The sequence below is a fragment of the Centruroides vittatus genome, unplaced genomic scaffold (genome assembly GCF_030686945.1).
Source record: "Centruroides vittatus isolate TY-2023 unplaced genomic scaffold, ASM3068694v2 contig_3269, whole genome shotgun sequence".
In the NCBI taxonomy this organism is placed as follows: Eukaryota; Metazoa; Arthropoda; class Arachnida; order Scorpiones; family Buthidae; genus Centruroides; species Centruroides vittatus.
In genome coordinates, this window is record NW_027122100.1 from 11,443 (window position 1) to 33,290 (window position 21,848).

At 29.6% G+C, this 21,848-nt stretch overlaps 1 protein-coding gene across 2 annotated transcripts; it reads left to right on the top strand.

Moving 5' to 3' along the window:
* Positions 1 to 118: 118 nt before the first annotated feature.
* LOC136973693 (proteasome inhibitor PI31 subunit-like) lies at positions 119 to 21,848 on the top strand. 2 transcript variants are annotated; one of them, XM_067268430.1, is made up of 7 exons: positions 122 to 309; positions 4,344 to 4,496; positions 7,627 to 7,706; positions 9,699 to 9,845; positions 17,212 to 17,349; positions 21,552 to 21,620; positions 21,701 to 21,848. In XM_067268430.1, exons 1-7 carry the CDS (start codon positions 178 to 180, stop codon positions 21,750 to 21,752), a joined length of 771 nt encoding a protein of 256 aa, XP_067124531.1. In that variant the 5' UTR covers positions 122 to 177; the 3' UTR covers positions 21,753 to 21,848. The 2 variants fall into 2 exon arrangements, with proteins under 2 accessions (XP_067124532.1, XP_067124531.1); XM_067268431.1 differs by lacking the exon at positions 17,212 to 17,349 and having other exon boundaries at positions 119 to 309.

A 21,848-nucleotide genomic window follows, 5' to 3' on the forward strand; every position in this document is an offset into this window, starting at 1 on the left:
AATCAGAAATATTTTAATACATTTTGAGTTATGTATTTAATTAATAATAATTTAAATAGATGTATGTTTAAATTATATTATTTATTATTCTTTTTTTCTAAATTTATTAAAAGTTATCGAGATGGCGTTTTCGTCGATATAAACAAAAAGTGAAATTGAAAGATCATCGCCGAGAAGATGTCTGTTGGATTGGAAATTTGTTTTAGTACCGTTAAAGATACGCTCAGATCTAAGACAGATGCACTTGTCACATTTATTCATTGGGAAATAATTAGCGGAGGTAAAAAATGCGTCGGACTCGATGAAAAAGTAAGCTTAGTGCTTCAAAAATTTATATAAATAAGAGAATTTATTTCATATTAGAAACTAAATTAATAGAGAATAAATACTATTGGGTTTATATATAATTCATAAGAATGTAATTAATTATCTGATAACTTTTTATTTTCATGACAACAAACCAATGCAGAAAGATTTCACTGTTAATTAATACAATAACAACAAAGCTTTAACCAAATTTATACATCAAAGATATGAGAATTGCAAAAAAATTACATAACACAAAAAATTAAAAAATACATAAGCTGATAAATGTTTTGTTAAAAATTAAGCACCAATGGTTAAATTCTACCTAGGTAATCCCAATGGCGGCGCTTCGGTTAGGTTAGGTTAGTTAACTATATTTTTAGTAGACGTTTCCTTTTTTTCTTTTGTTCAAGAACTACTGTGAATCAATAACTAGTGTTGTTAAACGCTCATTGACCTGCCGGCGGCTCCCCTCTGGGAGGAGTCCGTCAGGAGCACAGCTATTGGGACTACCTAGGTAGACTTTAACTGCAATAATACTTCACTGTAATTGATGTAAAAGAATGAATACTATGTGAATATTAATTTACTAGTCTAATTAAGACTAGTACAGAAAGCTAATTGATAGAACGAAAAAAATTGAAAAATTAATAAAATCACTCTAATTAGAGTGATTTTATTAATTTTTCAAGTTTTTTGCTTACTGTGGAATTTATTCGAAAAGAATACCAACTTTATCAAATAGTATTTGATTTAAAAGAAAAAGAAATGAATCAGAATAGAATAAACTTTTTTTGGATCGTCGGGGTCGAGCTATAGTCCTAGGAAAGTATTCAAATTAAATTTCCGAGTGAAGACGATGTAAAGAAAAACTTTAATCTTAAAAATTCATAAATGTAAAATTTGTTTTATCAGAGCATATTGAATTAGCTTGACTACAAACTTAACTATAAGTATATACAGTAATAGTCACACAAGTGTACAATAATCCATGAGAGGCAGTACACAAAAAAAAAAAATTATTATTTTTTTTCATGTGATTAGCAGTATACAGGATGCTTTCGGATTCTAATGCTTAATATTATACAATATCCCAAACTGGGGTGAGGAATCTAGTGAATACAGAACAAAAGAACGTGCTCACGACAAATAAGAAAAGATGGACTTGTAATCTTACTACTAACTTACACTAAATTATAAACTAAAAAGGAAAGGAAGAATAGCAAGAAGTTTTAGTATGATAGAGGAGATTATAAGGAATACCCAGTTCTCTGTTGATATTGACGTTCTTCTGGTGGGGAATCACTCTAAATCATTTCTCACCGATTTTTTTTGGATCTCTTCAAAGATTCTCCGTATACAAGGGACGTTGTCTCTCTCTCTTTATGTTAGCGGGGTCCTTTCTCTTTCTGTAGGCCACTTTTGTCTCCCTTTGTCCTTTTAGACGACGAGCAGGAGCGTAACTTTCGCACATCTTACCTTCACTGAGAGTCCAACCCAAGAATGAACCTTCTTATCATTCTAGTAGTCTTGGGCCTTCACTTTCCTTTGTTAACCTGGTTCGTGGAAAGGGTTACCCCACCCATAGGAAGGAATGTTAATTCATGGAAAACACGAGAAAACAAAAGGAAGAACAAAGAAGAAAGAAAACTTAAAACTAAACTTATATCTAATATATACATTAATATGGTGTATTGCCACAATATCACTAATTTGGCAGGCTAGATTCTAGACTGCTGTAAAGCAAATATTGCCTTAAAACAAAATACCGTCTTTTTTCACTTTCAGTACATTTTAAATCTAAAAATATATTTATATCATTAAATGTGCAATAGCACTAAGCCTAAAAAAACAATGCAAAAGTAAAAATAATAAATAAAAACCCCTATGTTTCTGAAAGAATAAGTATGAATATAATTGAAAAAGAACCATATTAGGAACCACATAATTGATATAGTTATGGTCAAACTAGTTCATTACTGCTTCTTCTGATGATAACCTTAGTTGCCAAAGAGTATTTAAGAAAGTGATAATTGATGTAAGTTAGTGAGCTTTGGTAAAGCAGATTTTTAAGTTTGTTGTTTAGTTTATATTTGTTCAAAACTTCTATATTATAATACTATTTTGTCCTATAGGTAATAACTTATAAGACAAAGAATCTTTTTATTGCAATAAAAGTAAACAAAATAACACAAAAATTAATTATCTTGCTTACAAAAAGTTTTAAATTATAAAACTAGGCATGAAATTATATGTCAATATTATACAAAAGAAAAAACATTAAGATGCAGATAATTTTTAATTACTTTCATATACTGCAGGAGAGTGTATAATATAATATAAATATAATGGGCAATCTATGGCTGGTAAACTAATTCCAGCACCCAAATATATGTAATCCAGCAAATTCACTTTTAAAATGTGTATAGTAATAGTAAATGGCACTGAAAATAACATATAAACACGTAATTCAGTTTGTTGTAATTTTTCATTACATACTGATTTTTTATGTATTGTCCAATATATTATTTTCTGTGAACTCCTCCTTTTTGACTATTTTTGCTATTTTTCAATTGCAATGAACATGTTGAACAGGCCTGCTATAAAACACAAAAACCTAAAAAATTTGTTCTTGTACATTCATCTTCACATTCATCTTCACATTTTATTTGGCCCACTATTTAAAAAGGTTGCTCACCCTTGTATTAGATTATACTCATAACATAATGTTTTCTGGAAAAGAGAAATAATAATTTTAAAAAATCGAGTAAAGAAGACAATTGAAATAAATAATATGGTCAAAAAGATTAGGAATTATTACTAGAATTATTGATGATTCAAGTGTCAAAATTCAGTATTTTTGATAAACTATCTAAGAAAAACTTATGAGAAGCTCATCATTTTCATAGTACACCACTGAAGCAAGAACGGATGAACTGTTGTTCAATTCTATAAAGTTAAACTAAATAAATATAAGTACGATAGGTCCTTGGATATTTTAATTACTAAAAAGAAGACAGAAAGAGAAATAGCATACTTCTTCACTGCAGAAATGTGAAATTATTGGAACTTGAAATATCTTTGAAATGCCACATCTGAAATTTGTATACATGAAATTAAATGCCAATCTTTGCAGTTTTGCAGACATGACCATCAAATTTTCTTACAGTAATTTTCAATATGAAAAGAAATAGAGAGGAAATTAGTTTGAGAAACATACAATATGAAAAGAAAGGTAAAGAAGTTCTTTTAGCTTTTCTGCTTAATTAAGTACTAATATTGGAGAGGTGTGGTCTCCATTTCAAGTACTAATTAGTAAATATTAAAATAAAAAGAAAATTGAGAGCAGTAATAAATAATAAATGAAATTGTAAGATATTAAATACACAATAAGCTTGCATAGTCTCATAGTTGATCAAGAAAACAATAGAAAGTTTTCTTTATATCAAATTCATTAAAAAAATTCAAAACTATTAAATTAAGTATTTTCTTTACTTAATTTATTATTTATGCAATTATTAAGTGCTTAATTTCAAAATTACAAACATTAATCACACACAGATGGATCTACAGATGCTTAAACCCTTTCCAAAATTAAAATTTATTTGTTCAAGTGCAAAATATTGTTTTTACAAACTAATAAATAGATTGATTGTTAGTTTCATTTATATAGATAAAATAGTTATGAAATAATTTCGTAAAGATAATTTGTAAGATTAAAACATGGTTTTAATTTTACTTTTTATGACATTTCTATTTTAGATGATATTTTTTTTGCAGAAAATTATTTTAATTCGATATTTTATGACTATTTGTAAAAAGTAAAATTACCTGATTTATATGAACTATGAAAAAATGAATTTTGTTCATCTAGTATATTAAACTGAATGAATTCTATAACAAAAAAATTATTAAGTGTTTATTACAGTGTAGAGTGAATCATTTTCATCAATAATTATAGCATAAGTTAAAATTTCAATATAATTAAATATACTGAACTTTTTTCCCTCATATCCTTTTTTTCTTTTTTTATCTAGTGGCCTGATTCAAAAGAACAAGGTTCAGAACTTCTTCCTGCTAATTGGAATCAGAATCAAGAAATATACACAATAAGATACATTTCAGAAAACAGTGAAAGGTTTCTTTTGAAAATAGTGAAATCGGATCAGTTCATATTAATAAGTGTTATAGTAAGAATTTTCTTAAGTATTTTATCTGAAAAAAATTAATTATCAAACAAAACTAGACATTTAAGTTAAATATTTATATTTTAATAAAACATTTAATTTAAAATGAGTAAAAAATATTTATTTATATATTTTAATAATTAATTTCAAATTGATTTTATTTAAGGAATTATTTTTCAATTAAATCTTCATTATAAGCATTTGTTATGAAAATCAAATTGCTATTAAATTAGAATACTGTATTTTAAAGAAGTACAGAAAATTTTCAATCTGTTATTAGCAAATATATTTTTTAAAATATATAAACATCCTAAGTGCAGTAATTATATTAGAGCCAAATGATTGCCAGATTAAGTTGGGCTATATTACTGCTATTATTAATAATTAAATACTGAGTAATTTGACAATCTTCAGAAGACTCAACTGTATTTTAAATGGAAAAAATTATCTATTGTGATGTCTAATATTGAAACTCTAATATCTTAAAACTTGGATAAGATATAGTAAAATACCTGTTTTTATTAACAAACTATTATGTTTAGAAAATCGTACTCCTAGAACCTATATCCAGTGTGACCAAACAAAAACAAAAGAAAAAGTTCATCACAAATGTTTTTGAACTGCTGTGAGTTCTTCCTCAGGTGTAAAACAGAGATTTTGATGGGACGGAGTGATCAGTTAATGAAATACGAGAAAAAATATTCGAAAGTGTAACATGAGTCGCGCATGTGTAATCGTAGGACTACCAGATCTTAATTAAAGTGTGGAGTACATCAATGCTTGCCAGGCTACAGATAAAACTAACTCATCTTTAAAATTGATGCATGTGTCGTCAAGGGTCGATTTATAAATGTGAATGGCCTCTAGCCATTTTAGGTGCTCCATGTGTGACATAGTGCAGACTAGCTTTGCCTGATTAAAGGCCACCGCGATGTCGGGATCAGAGGCGTAAGTGACGAGGGCAGTGGAGATTGAAATGGTTATAAGGAGAGCAAAGTCCTTCCACAGTTCCTCCCCAACATCTTTTTATACAGGAGATACAACAATGATATTATAGTTTTCTGGAGGATAGTTCTAGATATTTCAGCCTTTGTCAACACTTTTAATGACAGCCCTTTCAGCTTAACCTTAGAGCTCGAACAAGCCAACCGCAAGGAGGTCCACTTTCTTGACATAAGTATCAGAGTGGAGGAGACGAGCATCCTCACATCCATCTACCGCAAACCAGAGTCTACATCCACATACATACCTGTGGGGTCATGTGACTCTTTCTCTTATAAGTTAGCAGCATACAACGCTTTAATCAGGAGAGCGTTTTCTCATTCATCTTCTACACAAGCACTTGCCGCTGAGCTAATTCATATACACCATGTTGCATCCACCCATGGTTTTCCAAGGTTCACTCATAAATTGATTGAACACTATCACTGCACACACTCACAACGCACCATCACAGCTGACATGCAGAGTGACAACTGTCCTAATGTACAGATTGAACATGATAGGGATTCGTTGAACAATGGTTCAATCTGTACATTAAAACGCTTTACACCAAGATTGCCAAGAAGTGTCGAATTCAGATCATGTACAGATGTCCCACTATGTTTGACATCCTTCGCAGTGGGAAAGACCCCCCCCAACCAGAACAGACTACCGGGCATGTACAGTATCCCCATTATAGACAACCGATAGGGACCTCATTTACATTGATTGACCAAACGCTCCTTAGGAGTCAGATTGCAGGAGCACATAGTGGACATACAACATAAGAGAAACTCCACCGCCCTCGTCACTTATGCCTCTGATCCCGACATCGCGGTGGCCTTTAATCAGGCAAAGCTAGTCTGCACTATGTCACACATGGAGCACCTAAAATGGCTAGAGGCCATTCACATTTATAAATCGACCCTTGACGACACGTGCATCAATTTTAAAGATGAGTTAGTTTTATCTGTAGCCTGGCAGGCATTGATGGACTCCAAACTTTAATTAAGATCTGGTAGCCCTATGATTACACATGCGCGACTCATGTTACACTTTCGAATATTTTTTCTCATATTTCATTAACTGATCACTCCGTCCCATCAAAAACTCTGTTTCACACCTGAGGAAGCACTCACAGCAGTTCAAAAACATTTGTGATGAACTTTTTCTTTTGTTTTTTTTTTTGTCACACTCGATATAAGATCTAGGAGTATGATTTTTTTTAACACCTTCCAGTGTTTTGTGTTGTTGATTTATTATGTTTAGATTTAAAATGCTTAAAATATTGTTTTCTAATCACTAAATCAGTGATGAATGAAAGCTGCATAAGCTTACAATGGGTTGCATACATTTTTTTCATAGAGTTCATATTTTAAAGCCTGATGAGTATCAACATACTCTATAATTGCTGCAATACATTAGCTACTAAAATAACATATGCTAATGATATGCAAACTAATAATATATAGTTTATTTTCATGTTTGAATTTGAGAACATAAACAGATTTTTCTTATATAAATGGAGATAAAAAGAATATATTGAGATATATGTATTTTAGGAAGTTTGGTTATTAAAATCCAAGAGGTAAGTATTAACTGAGTCATTCTGCAGATTATGCTTGTATTTGATTTTTATTCAAAAATCATGAAAAAGTAATTGTTCTAATCAAAACATTTAGTGATGATGTAATACTCTATCAACAATTACTGCAGTAGAATTAAATGTTTTTATTTTATGTAAAATTAATAATCAGATAAATATTGATAAAGAGAAGTTATTCAAACTCTAAGACATAATTTTGTTTACAAGATACCTATTATGTGGCTATATAACTTGACTATAAAAAAAGTATGTCGATTTAAAAGTTCTTTATGATTAATACCATAAATGGATTCTGAAACATTAAAATCAGATAGACAATACTGATTTAACCATAAAATAAATCAGGTATTTGATTATCCTTAATTTTGAACAAGTAAGTTAAAATAAAAAAATATTTTTTATAATTAAAAAGTTTTTTCAATTTTATTAATAGGAACTCCCTTTTTTTATATATATTTATTTGTATTTAATTGAAAGAATTTTTAAATTGTAATCAAAATTTTTGTTTTAAATTTAAATACATCAAAGTAATTTTTTTTTGTTTAGAATGTCAGTAAAAATAAAGCTTCAGGTGCATCGATTAAAATCGGTGATCATGTTTCAGATGATTACAAAGATTTCACCAGGTAACTATTTTTTTTTATACATAAATTATAAATTTTATTTATATATATTATTAGATATGCACAGTAAAGCAGGCTGCAAATGAGAATACAAAAATACAAGAAATATGATATTAAAATTCATTTAATTAAATAATTATTTGTTTCTAGATAATTTTCTTTTTTCAAGACATATAAGACAGCATATTACAGTAGAGCATCAATTATCTGATTTAATTGGGGACTGGGGTTGGTCGGATAACCAAAAAGTATGAAAAAATACATTAGTATAGTGTATTAGGCCTGGTTTAAATACTAGTCTGGTTTAATACTCCCTTTCATGGTCGAGCCAGTGCTGCCAGCTAAAACATGCAAAAATTTAATAAAAATAATATTAAAGTAGCCAAGACATAACCAAATATTGTAGTGCCACATCATTAGCGGACATTTGAATTTGCCGACTAGAACGCGGTTGGTTAATTGGGGGTTGGATAATCAATGCTCTACTGTACTTCTACAGCCTAGCTGATGAGAAAGCATAATATAGTATGTGATGATAGCCATTGATAGCTGATACCTGGTGTAGTTTAATCTAATAGGTTCTTTACTCCAAAAAAGACAGATCAGCCTTTTGACATCATAGTTTTGTTGATATCTTTCTGTATGAATTTCAGTAATTATTTTGATAAATAATTACAATGTTATAATCCTAAAGTTACAAAAAATTTGAGAATTTAAAGTATCTTTATCATCTAAATTATTTTAGATAAAACTGAAAAAATACATTTCAGGGCGACTAATTTTAATCAGTCAGGTTTTAATTCAAATTTTATTGCATATTCTAGAACTGAGTTACTTAAATATCAAAACAAGTGCACAATGAATAGTTTATAGAAAGGATAAATATATGAATTGGAAACATATTAAAATTGGAATATTTAATAATATGCTATATGCACAAATATGACAATGAAGCATTTCAACTAAATAATGCAAGTAAAAAGTGTTTTTATTTAATTTTTCATATAATCAATTGCTTTGTAAATGAATAAAACTATAAAATAAAACAGAATATTTTAATATTTTATATTATTAAAAATTTATAATTTTTAGTCCCAAGAAATTATTAAATCAGTTTTCCTCAATTTCCATTTCTAAAAATTACAGTTTTTGATTTGATAGTATTTATTGTAAGATTATTTAAATTATAATAATTATGATATCATTATCAAAATATTAACTACAATAGTTTACTTGTGCTAGAACTAATTTATAGTCTTGAGAAGGAAATAAGAATTTGGATACGTTATTAACATAAAAAAGAAATAAAAGAACAAAAATCCCCAGAGTTTGTAATCCCCCTGAAAATCCCCCTGAAAATAAATTTAAAAATTAATTTTACAAATTTAACGTTAATTTCCATATCTTTCAGTTTTATATATAAAAAATAGTAAGTACTATAATAGTTTTTGTAAACATAGAGATTTATTTGTTTGTGTTTCCCAATAAAGAATGAAAATTGTGCTTTCAAATATAAAAAATATTAGTTGAGTAATTTGTAATATTTAAGACTTCATCAAAGTAACAATTTACAAAATAAGGTCTAAATCAAGGAGAGACAGACTCCTGGCTTCTTGATTTTAGCTCATGTTTTATACGTATTGTTAACAAAACAATAGATTTAAAAATAATCATTATGCAGCTTGTTTTCCTTATTTACAATAATGAATGAAATTATTGAGAAATATTTTCCTGTTTATTATATAACAGATTTCTTTACATTATCAATTGTATCATAAAATAATATCTTAAAGTTTTTGTATGTATATTTTGATAAGATAAACATAAAAAATAGGTAAAATTATTATTTGATATTTTTAAAGTTGAATCTTTTGTATAAAACAGCAGTACAAATTATTAATGTTGATTTATGATACTATTTTATATACATAGATTCATATATAAAATATTATGTGAAAAAAATATAAGTAAAATTAATAAATTTATATTTTTTAGTGCTTACAGACAAGTAAACGAAATAAAACAAAATCTTTCCAAAATGTTTGTGGATATTGAAGGTGAAAAACCCCAAACATCTACACCTGTGACATCCCAAGATCATCCAGTTACATCTGATCCCTTAAGAAGTGATATATTCAGACAGTAAGTTATTTATAAATTTTATTAAATTAATACAAAATGTTAGTACTTGATTTATAATCACACTATGCTAAATTATTTCATATATAGCAACATTGTTCCTTACAATAAAATGATAATACTTTCTTATTCTTATTAACAATATTTAGAAATATAAGTAAAACTATTAATATTTAGCATGATTATATTCTTTTGTTATTTAAGAAAATACTCAGTGAATTGTGAAAATGTTGAAATGAAATTTAAAGTTTATTATTTGTTGATGATTATACCCTACATAATATTGTGATGGAGAACAAAGTCCAAAATTTGAACTCTTTTTTTTTAGTGGCACTAGTGCAAAACATTTCAACTTTTTTACTTAGTTTCTTTTAAAATATTATATGAAAAGGTAGAACAATTTTAAGTTAAGTAATGAAATAAATAAATAAATAAAAACTTGAAATAATAAACTGAATTAGATGATGATCAATATTTTATTTTGGTTAATGTGTACCTAGGTAGCAAAGATCTTGTTTTGCTGTTAAAAATGTCAGTCTAATGTGATAATTTTTACATCGAAGTGTTAAATTGGATCTCATTCATATAATACCTTATCCTCCACACTAAAATCATTGTTTCTAAATCTTTCAAACCACTTCTGCGCAGTCCTTGAACTAATTACGATTTGATTATGTACAGTTTTTTAATTTTTTTGGCTGCATTTGTAGCATTCTCACCACTTAAAAATAAAAAGTATAAAACGTGTCTTTTATATTCGTCGGTTACTTCCATTTTAACGAAAGTAAACAACTGAAATGTTCACAATTCTGAACAGTATTATATGAATGAGATCCAATTTAACACTTCGATGTAAAAATTATCACATTAGACTGACATTTTTAACAGCAAAACAAGATTTTTCTCAAGGTCATAAAAATGTGCACGAACTTATGGACTGACCTGATAGATGATGATCAATATTTTATTTTGGTTAATGTGTACCTAGGTAGCCAAGATGGCGGACCTTCCGGTAATCTCGATCCAGGTTACTTAGTGACGTCAAGATGGCGGCCATCTTGACTGCGATTTACGATGGAGCACATGTGATCACGTGATTCGCTCCGCGATTTATTAAATACTAAATCCCGATTTTAGAATTTAAGGATTTTGTTAAAATAATTACTATTTCGAAATAATAAAAAAATAAATAAAAATAAACGATAATTATATAATGTTATTACTTACGTCATTGTGCATGCTGCTGTTCCTCTCTTTTTTTCCGACGTTTGGTTTGGACAGGAATTGATACCGTTTGACTACTCGTCTTTCTGTTCTTCTTTCTTTCGTTCCTACTTTTATCGTTATCATCATCAGTAATATTGCATTCCTTTCTTTTCTTCACCTTTTCTTTGACCACCTTTTTTACTTTTTTCTGAATATTAGAAACTGGGGCTGCAGGGACTGTCTCGGGTTCTTTTTTTAGCGTGATTTTGGAACGATCGTTTACTTGACAGATAAAACAGCTCTCGTCTTCTCGACATATTCCCCCTACAACCCATTTCGTACTTTTTAGTTTGTGGTTTTTTTCATATTTTCGTTTACATATGACAGTCTCGTCGATTTTGACGGTTTTCTTCGATTTTAAACGACATCATATTGTGCAGAGCAACTAGCATAATAAAATGTATATGGTTGGACCAGTCGACAGCAGCCTTATTCGAAATGCCTACAGCAATACCCGAGGTGGTCGAAGAGCATTCCAATGCAATGTAATGCCATATAAAAGAAAAGATTCTACTTCACGATATTTTTCCACATTTACCTTTAAAGGTTCCTTCGAATGCAGAACTATTTCTTCGACATTTTTTGCATCTCATCACACACGAATCTCGGTCGTGTCGATAAAAAATTTGGCACGAATTCGAACAATTCTTACAAACACTTCCTCAATATGCTGTAATCCTAGACTCACCGCAAATTTAAAACCTTTATCAATTCTGGGGTCCATACCTAATTCGGAAAATTCCGATTCGAGCACTCGATAGAAATCATGGGCGGTGCATGCTGCCTAAAACTCTTGGGAAGAAATATCAAAAGAACTCATAACTAACCAATCAATATTAAACGAAAAACTTTGAAAAGAAAAAAAAAATTACGTCTAAAGTCAAAAATCGCTCCAATCGACACAATTATCACACCTGTTACCACTTTCCGCCGATAACTCTACACGAAATGCGTCGTTACTATTAATTTGCATATCACAACGCGATAGTTCGCAGCTCCCTCCATCTTGACGTCACTAAGTAACCTGGATCGAGATTACCGGAAGGTCTGCCATCTTGGCTACCTAGGTACACATTAACCTTTATTTTTATTGTGAGTGGAAAAATATTTATTCATTTTTTTTAAGTGAATTTAAATATGAACAAGAAATGCTGTATTAGTCTCTGTATTAGAAGTATAAACACATTTGGAATGAATTGGAGTCAAATTTACATATGAACAAGCATGTTTTCAACTATATTTGAACATTATTGCTTATATATAAAGGGAAGAAATCTTTATAAAATAAAAAATTAACTTTATATAAATGTGAAGAAAATTAATAAATAAATTTCAAACATATTGTAAAAGCATTTCATGTTTCAGATTCAAGTAGGTGAACATAAAATTTATTTTTGTAATTTCTTGTAGATAACCCATCTGCAAGAAATTACAAAAATAAATTTTATGAAAGTAGTTTGGAAGTAATTTTAAAGTAAGGTATATGTGGAGCAAATTATATATCAATTTTAAATCCAATTACAAGTTACAACAAAAGGACAAAAATAAAATAAGGTGCCTCAGATGCTTAACTATTATTATTATTATTACAGTTTACTAATTAATGACTAAAAGCTAAGAGCTGAAAATAGGGTTCACTAAAATATGTTTTTTTTATAAAAGACTGAACAATCTTTCAAAATTTTGGAACTACTGGTCTAGATGATTCTTTTTGAGCTGTATTTGATAAAATTGAGTGAATCACAATTTAGAGAATAATAACATATACAAAATTATTAACTGATGTGTATTCCAAAGCTGTCTTTAAGCATTACAAACTTTAAAAAAAAAAAAAAAAATAACGAAACTTTGTTAAAATAAACCATGTACAACTCCTAGACAAAAAATTATAATATTTGCCTTACTAAAAGTTTAGTTTACATTTTCTCATGAACAACACAGAGTGCAAAACTTTTTCGACACTACATAAACAGTGCTTATGTATATTTATTTTATCCATTAATAAGACAAATTAACTCAAACTTTTTTTTTGTTACAAATGGAAATGAAATGACAAAAAATTAGAATAATAGTTAAATGTGGGTTAGATGTAGGAAATACAACAAAATAAACTTAATATTTTGTGGCATTGCCATTTGCCATAATTACTGCTCACAATCTGTTGGGCATGGTGTGGATTAATGCTTCTCATTTGTTTCTGATGATGCAATTCCAAATGTGTCAAATGCATGTCACTAGTTCCTCTTTAGAAGTTGGGCACCATTCATTAAGTCATCGTTTTATGACAATGGGGGAATCTGGAGAATTGCTTGGCCAAGGCAGGATTGCAATCTGTTGTTCTTGTAACCAACGTATTGTTGACTTCGTGTATGAGAGGATGCTCCATCTTGTTGAAATAGAAATGTTTCCTCAACTAAATCCTTTGCTGATAGTATCATAAATGTCTCTAAGATGTCTTGATATGTCTGTGCATTGACATGTTCCCAAAGAATGCACAGTTGTCCTATGCTGTTAGCACTCATGCATCCCCAGATCATGACAGACAATGCAAACTTCACAGATCTCTTCATAGAGTCCTTTTCAAAGGCCTCTTTGGTTGTTTTTCATATATGTGGGCCTTGGTCACCACAGGAGAGACAAAACAGAGATTCATCACTGAAGAGAACGTTATTCCAGTCGTCTTGTCCCCACATGAGCCTCCATCTGCACCATCTGACATGTGCTTGTCATTGCTTTTTTGTTAGAGATGGCTTCGTCTTGGGAACACAACAGTTGAAGTGCAAGTTGTGGAACCTTCAGCATGTGGTTCGACTACTAACGTTCACTCCAGTTGCTCTCCATTGTGATGCAAGTGTTTTAATGCTTTTAAAGTGGTTTTGCATGACAATCCTTCTCAAGTTTCTCTCATCCCTAGCAGTCGTTGCTCATTTATGCCCCCATTTCTGGCATTTGTTAGTTAAAACTTGAACACGGTTTTGTTGTTTCAGTAGTCTAGAGCAGTGTTTCTCAAACTTTTTGGTCCATGACCTCCCTTTTGCACTTAAAAATTTCAAAGGACCCCTGAAGAATGAGTATATGTAGAAAAACATCCCGGAAAGAGGAGATTAATTTAAATTCAGGAGGAATTAATTTCTTTTCTTTAATTAATCTATCCCATGTTGAAATTTCTCTCTGTTGCGTGTTGCTTTGCTTTGAATTTTCGTCAATGTTAAGACTAACGAAATTTTTTAAAAATTATTTTTCACAAATAAAACTTGAAAAATATGAAACAAAAAAAATATATTTCAGAAGTTAATCTAGTCTCAAAACGTTCTGATTCAGCACAACACAGTCCTCAGAAAAACAAGCAAAACTTAACACTCACAATGGGAAATAATGTCTTGTTCAAATACTGGCGCATCTTTAAGTACCCTCTCATGGTCACGCCAGTGCTGCCAGCTAAAAATGCATATCAACTAAAATAATATCGGAGTAGTCCAAGACATAGCCAAATATTGCAGCGCCACAGCACTAGCAGAAATTCTAATTTGCCGACTGAAACGCTTTCGGTTGATCAGTTTTCGGATAATCGATGCTCTACTGTATTTCTAACTCGACTTGCCTACAGATGCAACGCTGCTAGTGAACACCATTCCAAATGACAACATTGTTCTATCATAGTTTAGGCAGAGAGTGGAACTCGGGAGATTCCCCAATAGCGCACAAATTTATGAATATTATACAGTGGAACCTCAGTATACATCTGCTTTAGAATACGTCCAATTCGGAATACGTCCTGTTTGGACAAAACAAATTTTGCTCGGTATACAACTTTTGTTCAGTATACGACTTAATTCAATTATACGCGCCATCTACGAACAAGTAGCACTATCGGTGTACTAGACCAGATTAGATGTTTGCAGTCCCACGGTTTATAACTTTGTTAAATTTCTTCTGATTTTAATTTGTAAGTAAAATTTTATTTTTATTAATCATGAATTGCAAAAATTCAAATGAAAAGCAACAGAAAACTAAAAAAATGACTAGAATCACAATGGAACTGAAAAAAGAGATTGTTGAGAAATATGAAGGTGGCATGGTGTTTGAGATTTAACTGTTGCATACTGTATTCCGAGAACAATGATATCAACAATCGTGAAAAATAAAGACATTATTAAATCTGCTAACGTTGCGAAAGGGGTTTAATCAATTTCTAAACAGATTATTAGTATTAAGGAGAGTTTGATTTGATTTGATTTTGATTTAATGATTTAAATAATATAATACAATATACTGTAATAACTTTAAAAATCTATAATAAATTTTATTATAGATTTTTAATGTGCTCAAACAGTGTTTAAATTATTTTACAACCCCATTCCAACCCTCCGACCTCCGACCGGAGGGTCGGAGTCTCTTTGATCCCTCGTCAGGATGTGACACCACCGAGTCTGTCAGACTCGAATCGCAACCAGTTCTTACGTCGCACGAGCGGTCGCAGATGAGCGGGTATGTTCGCTGTGGAGGTGGAGGTAGGAGAACCGAGGAAGTGAGTCACTCGGGACACTGGCTAAGTAACAAGAATAACTTTAATAAAAATGTATAAAAATTTACAGCACGACACATAGCTAACAAGGACGTATTCCGAGACACACGGAGAGAGAGAGTTTACAAACGATTCGCGAGTTGATAAATACCTTGGTTAAAGAGATGTGATAGTCCTTGAGCCGCCAGGTATCCACGATCTGAGACGGTATATTCCACAGAGTTTCACAATCCACAGAATAAACAGTCCACAATATAAAACAATCCTAACCAAACGACGACTGACTGGATTTGTCATCGTTCCCTCATATTATTTTTCCACTTGGGGTTTTTCCATGAGGTCAGAATCTCGTTGTTAAGGGTCGGGTGTCCAATACGTGAATTACTTCTGAAAGTTCCGGGTGACATACGTCTAACTAGATGGATCATCCTCAATGAGGAAGCAAGTTCGTGAGAAATAATTTTTATGGGTTTCAACAGATCTTTTGATAAAATGGTGGAGGAAAAAATCGAAAAATTTTTGGTTGAACACCTTCGTCCATTTGTCCGTCACAAATATATCATATCAAGATGGTTTTCTTTTTACATGAGAACGGATTAATCATTTTTACATTACTTCTTATGGGAAAGGTTGGTTTGGTATATGTCCTATTTGGTATAAGTCCAAACATCAGGAACGGATTAAGGTTGTATACCGAAGTTCCACTGTATTTAGGCTCGTATTAAAATATTTATATTGTTTTTATTATTTATATGTGCAATTCATTTAAGTAAAAATTATTTTATATATTTTTTATTTCTATTATTTCTAAACATAAATCCATAGTAAATTTATAAAATATTTGAAAAAGAAAATTGATCTGGCATCAATTTTTCAGTGATCCTTCCCAACTATTTTTTGTGACCCCACTTTGAGAATCACTGCTCTAGAGACTGTTGGCTGTGAGCACTTTACATAATTCGCAATTTCTTTTTGTGTTTTTCCTGCTTTGTACAATGCTATGATAGAATCTTTAGTTTTGTCACTGATGTTGCACTTACGCCCATGTTGTACTGTTATACTACTATGCCCATCAATATGCAAATTTGCATTACAATTTGGTTTTTTATGGCTGTTTTTTGCTAATATTTTAATTTTTTGTCATGGTTAAACTGTTATTCTATTTTTTGTCATTTCATTTCCATTTGTAACAAAAAAGTTTGAGTTAATTTGTCTGATTAGTGGATATAATAAATATACATAAGCACTGTTTGTGTACTGTCAAAAAAGTTTCGTACTCTGTGTTGTTCATGAGAAAATGTAAACCAAACTTTTAGTTAGGGGAATATTCTAATTTTTTGTGTTGGGCGTTGTATTCTTCACAAGTACTTTCAACAACAATAAAATTATGAGGTGTTTATAATAGAAGGAAATTTTTATATTTGAAATATTTTATGCATTTTTGCTTATCAATAACATATTTTTAAAGTACTTTTTATGATTGTATAAAAAAACAAAGAAATTCTAGTAATTTTATTTAGCACTGAATACATTGAAAAATATGTAGTTGTAAATGTATTAAACTTCTATTATTTGTAGACCACAAAATCCTCTGCGTATAGGAGAAGGTGATTTAGATCCATTAGGTTTGAAAGATGGTGGTATGTTAATGGATCCAAGAGGATTTCCTAGACTTGGAGGCCAACCACCTCTAGGTATTCCTGGACAACTTCCTAGGTAATTATAAAATTATTAGATAAGTCAAAAGATATTTGCAATTTTATTTTCCTGAAATTAGAAATAACAATAGAAAATTCATAAATGCATCAATATTTCATATAATCTCCAAGTTTGGTTCACTGCTCTCACATTCCTGGGAATTTCCATATTACATAAGTAAAAATATATGTGCAATTACATATGAACTACATTATCAGTCACCATAAGATGACAAATTGCCACTTTCTTTGAGCATCTCTAGAAGTTCAGACAGATGAAGTTATATAGAGGATATTATTGTAAAAAAAGATTTCAATAGTATGAAGAAGAGAGTAACATTTCTATACTGTCACATAATGAGTGGAATTGTCATTTTATTGCAAATCACTGGCTTCTGTTTGTGTCATAGCGTGATATATTATTTCTAGCAAACTTTTCCATTGTTACATTTGAACTTTTTGCTATGGTAATTGTTGTATACTTTCTTTTATTAATCCAGAACTTGTCAATGATAAGAATATATGACATAAAAACATGTTTTAGACAATACAGGTTCAACAAACATTTTAAAAAAAGACCATATGTAAACTTCTGATAGAGAAACAAAATTATTATCTCATTTGTATACTTTTCTGAATTTTAAATTTTTGTAATGGTAATGTATACTGAATGAATCATGATTAGTGTGAAGCATATTTATTATTTCATCAATATTTATCCTTTGAGAGCATTATTCCATACAGACAACTAAACTATTTGAGATAGACATAGGAAGAAAATATCAAACCACTATGTTGAAGACTAGTATCATATTTGTCATATTTTTATCTTTTTTCACATGGATAGGTAACTTCATGGGGAATAAATAATAGTAATTGTAAAGTTCAAAGGAATGGATTTTATGAATAATATGAAAACATATTTGTAACAGGTATATTTTTCATTTGTGCATCTTATTTCTAGAAACTCATCACAGACTATTACTTTTAGTAACTTTGTTAGTATACTATGTCCATATGGTAATTATTATATACAGATTTAATATTTGCAGCATAAAAAAATTATTAGCATTTACATAAAAATAATAAACATTATTAGTATAGCTAACATAGAGTATCCATTACAGAATTCATTTCATTAAGATATGTTATGGAAAAGCATTACTTCCATATAAATTTTGATCCTAATGACTTTTTCCCATTGAATGACAGAATGCTTATTTTTATATAAATAGATAGGAATTTGATCTTTAGTAGTCATGAGTATTTTGATTTTTGTTTAGCTTGAATATACTATATTTGTACACAGCAAAACTTCAATTTAGCACCTTCATTTCTTCACCCCAAAAATTAACACTAAATTGAATATGGCTCTATATTGAAGTGCTGTACCTCAGATGATGATGATTATATATGATATTTTTGTTAATGACGACAAAGAAAGACCAGAATAACATAAATTATGATAGTTAATCTGTTAAAATTTGAGAAGATTAATATTTCTACAAATTCACAATTGGAATTTCAAATGCATGAAAGAATAATAAATATTGCAAGATTCTGATCTGTAATGAGGACTGAGGAAAAAATACATCATGACTCATTTATTATGCCTATAGAAAAATGTAGGCACGTTTACTAGTTTCATTTCTGATTCTACTTTCTAATTATGTTCTTTTCCTTGCTCATAGTCTAGTCTCTGAATATCACTTCCATAGAACATTTTTATTTTCATTACATGGCTTTACTGTTTTTTTAAACATATTAATGTAATAATTATTAAATGAATAATTTTTATTAACTATGTAAATTGTCCTAACAAATAATTTCTGAAATTTATGAACATTTTTTGAAATCTAACCTATGATTTACTTTCTTCTTTTTAGTTTCAATTCAAGCAAATTTCATTCATGTGACAATTCATAAAAACAGAACTTATGGATTGGAAACAGTACAAACATTGCATTTGAATAGAGATTCAAGTGCAATGTAATTTTTGTTAAAATTTCTATTAATTTAATAAATATCATCATTATGGCACTTTATATAATTCTGAAACAATTTGTAAAAATATAACAAAAAATGATGAACATCAATAAGTCAGCATTTTTTAATTGAAACATTTTCAATCAAATTATTTCAGGCTTCAAAAGCTTCAGTTCTAAACATTAAAATGAACATCTTTTTCTATTCATAGGACTTATTGAATTTATTCGGAATTAACTATTTATTTTATTCAGAATTAACTAGTTCATAATAGTAAATAAATTCAGTTGGTTTTATAACATCTCAAGCTGAAACCTGAAATAATTCAAAATAATATAAAAATGCTTTGACAGAATTCAGTAACATAGAATACAGTGAGTGATCAGTTAACGAACAGTTTGGATTGCGAACAAATCGGACAACAAACACTTTTGCAAAAGATTTTTATGTTCAGACAACAAACACGTGTTCAGATAATGAACACCTCACAGAATAAATACAAGAGAGTGACACTGCATTTAACATTTGCAAAACTATATTTTAATGGCATCTATGAATGGTTTATGGAACTGAGACTTTTACAGTTGTATACATAAGCTTTTTTGCACTAATTAATTTCTGTTCTCTGAATTTTTGCAAGTGCTTTTCTGAACATTTTATTTAAGAAAACTGATAATATTATGGGGGCCTAAAAAGAGTGGAGTGTCAAGAACTATGTTCACTATAGAAATTAAGCAAGAGGTAATAGCCAAGATAGAGTGGGAAGATGTCTGATGTTGCCAGGCAGTATGGTTTCAACAGGTCTACAGTAAGCACAATCTTAGCTAAGAAAGATATAATCAAAAAGACTCAAGCAGATAAAGGAATAACGAAAATCACATCTGAGAAACAAAGATGTGCCATCCATGAAAAAAATGGAGAGATTGCTTTTAGTTTGTTATTACATGTAAATAAACATAGTAAGAAAGTATATAATTTTTTATTTATTTTTTGAGGTCTCCAGAATACATTAATCAAATTACCTTAAAAATCTATGGTAAATCGATAATTGGTTAACAAACAATTTGGGTAGTGAACATTATCTTGGAACAGATTATGATCGCTAACCAATCGTCCACTGTCTAATGTATATTTCTTATATAAGTGTATCTTTATATTTACACACATTTTTTTGTCTATTGTATTTAAAGTTTAGCATAACATATCATGTTAAATGATGATAATCTGTGTATATATTAGCAGTATTATTAGTTAAATCATTGGTCATTTATAATAAGCAGATTTCTTTCATTTAGAAATTCAAATGATATTTATTATAAATTTATAAAAATGTTAAATTTTTTCATTTTTACTTTTCCAGCTGTTGTGTATAACAGAGGAAAAGTGTCACAATTGGTCAAAAATTAACCTCGTATGTTTTTGGGCAGATCTTGAAATGTCAAGAAATGCAAAAAAAGTTGGGGGGATTTTCTGTGTGTGTGTATGGAGGGGGCTCAATTTTGTTCACCCACTTTGAAGCTTAATAACTCTTGTGCCTTTTGTTGAAAATTTCTGAAATTTTGCAGGAAGTTTCGTATTAGGGGGCATTGATGTTGAATGTTGATGGCTGGAGAGATAGAGGCTGTTGTGGCATATCTTGAGTGGAGTTGGACTTAATGAAGATTTTACTCATTATTAATATTTACAATTTGTTATAAAACTCATCTGTAGCCTCAAATTAATTTTGCCACTTTATAATAATTAATAATATAAAGTTTTTTAAAAATATTTTATAACGGATGGTGTCACATACAATTTTAACTTTTTTGCTGGGAAAGCTACACAACTCATTGCTGGATTTTTATTTTTAGTTGATATTCAACAGTTTATTTGATATAATCAATCAATTTTATATATTATACATTTAAATATTTTTGTGATACAGTAGAGCATCGATTATCCGACCGCGTTCTAGTCGGCAAATTCAAATGTCTGCTAGTGATGTGGCGCTACAATATTTGGTTATGTCTTGGCTATTATTTTTGTTAAATTTTTGCATGTTTTAGCTGGCGGCACTGGCTCGACCATGAAAGGAAGGCTAGTATTTAAACCAGGCCTAATACACTATACTAATAATGTATTTTTTCATACTTTTCGGTTATCCGACCAACCCCAGTCCCCAATTAAGTCGGATAATCGATGCTCTACTGTAATTAATTATAGAACTTATGTTTATAAAATAATTTTTTTATTTAGAGGTGCTATTCCACCTGGTGCTCGTTTTGATCCATTTGGTCCAGGAGGTTTTCATCCAAGACATTTTGGGTAAGTTCTTAATGTTAAAAATGCATTACAAGATTATTATTTTTAAATATTTGTATATTAATTATATATTTTAATCCTAGACCAGATCCAGATCATTTCCCTCCACCTGGATCCTCTGATATGTTTATGTAAATTATGTTGAAAATTTATCATATTAATTAATTGAAGATAAAACAAAATATGTACTTTTGTATAACTATATGAATATTTGGCAAAAATATTTAAAAA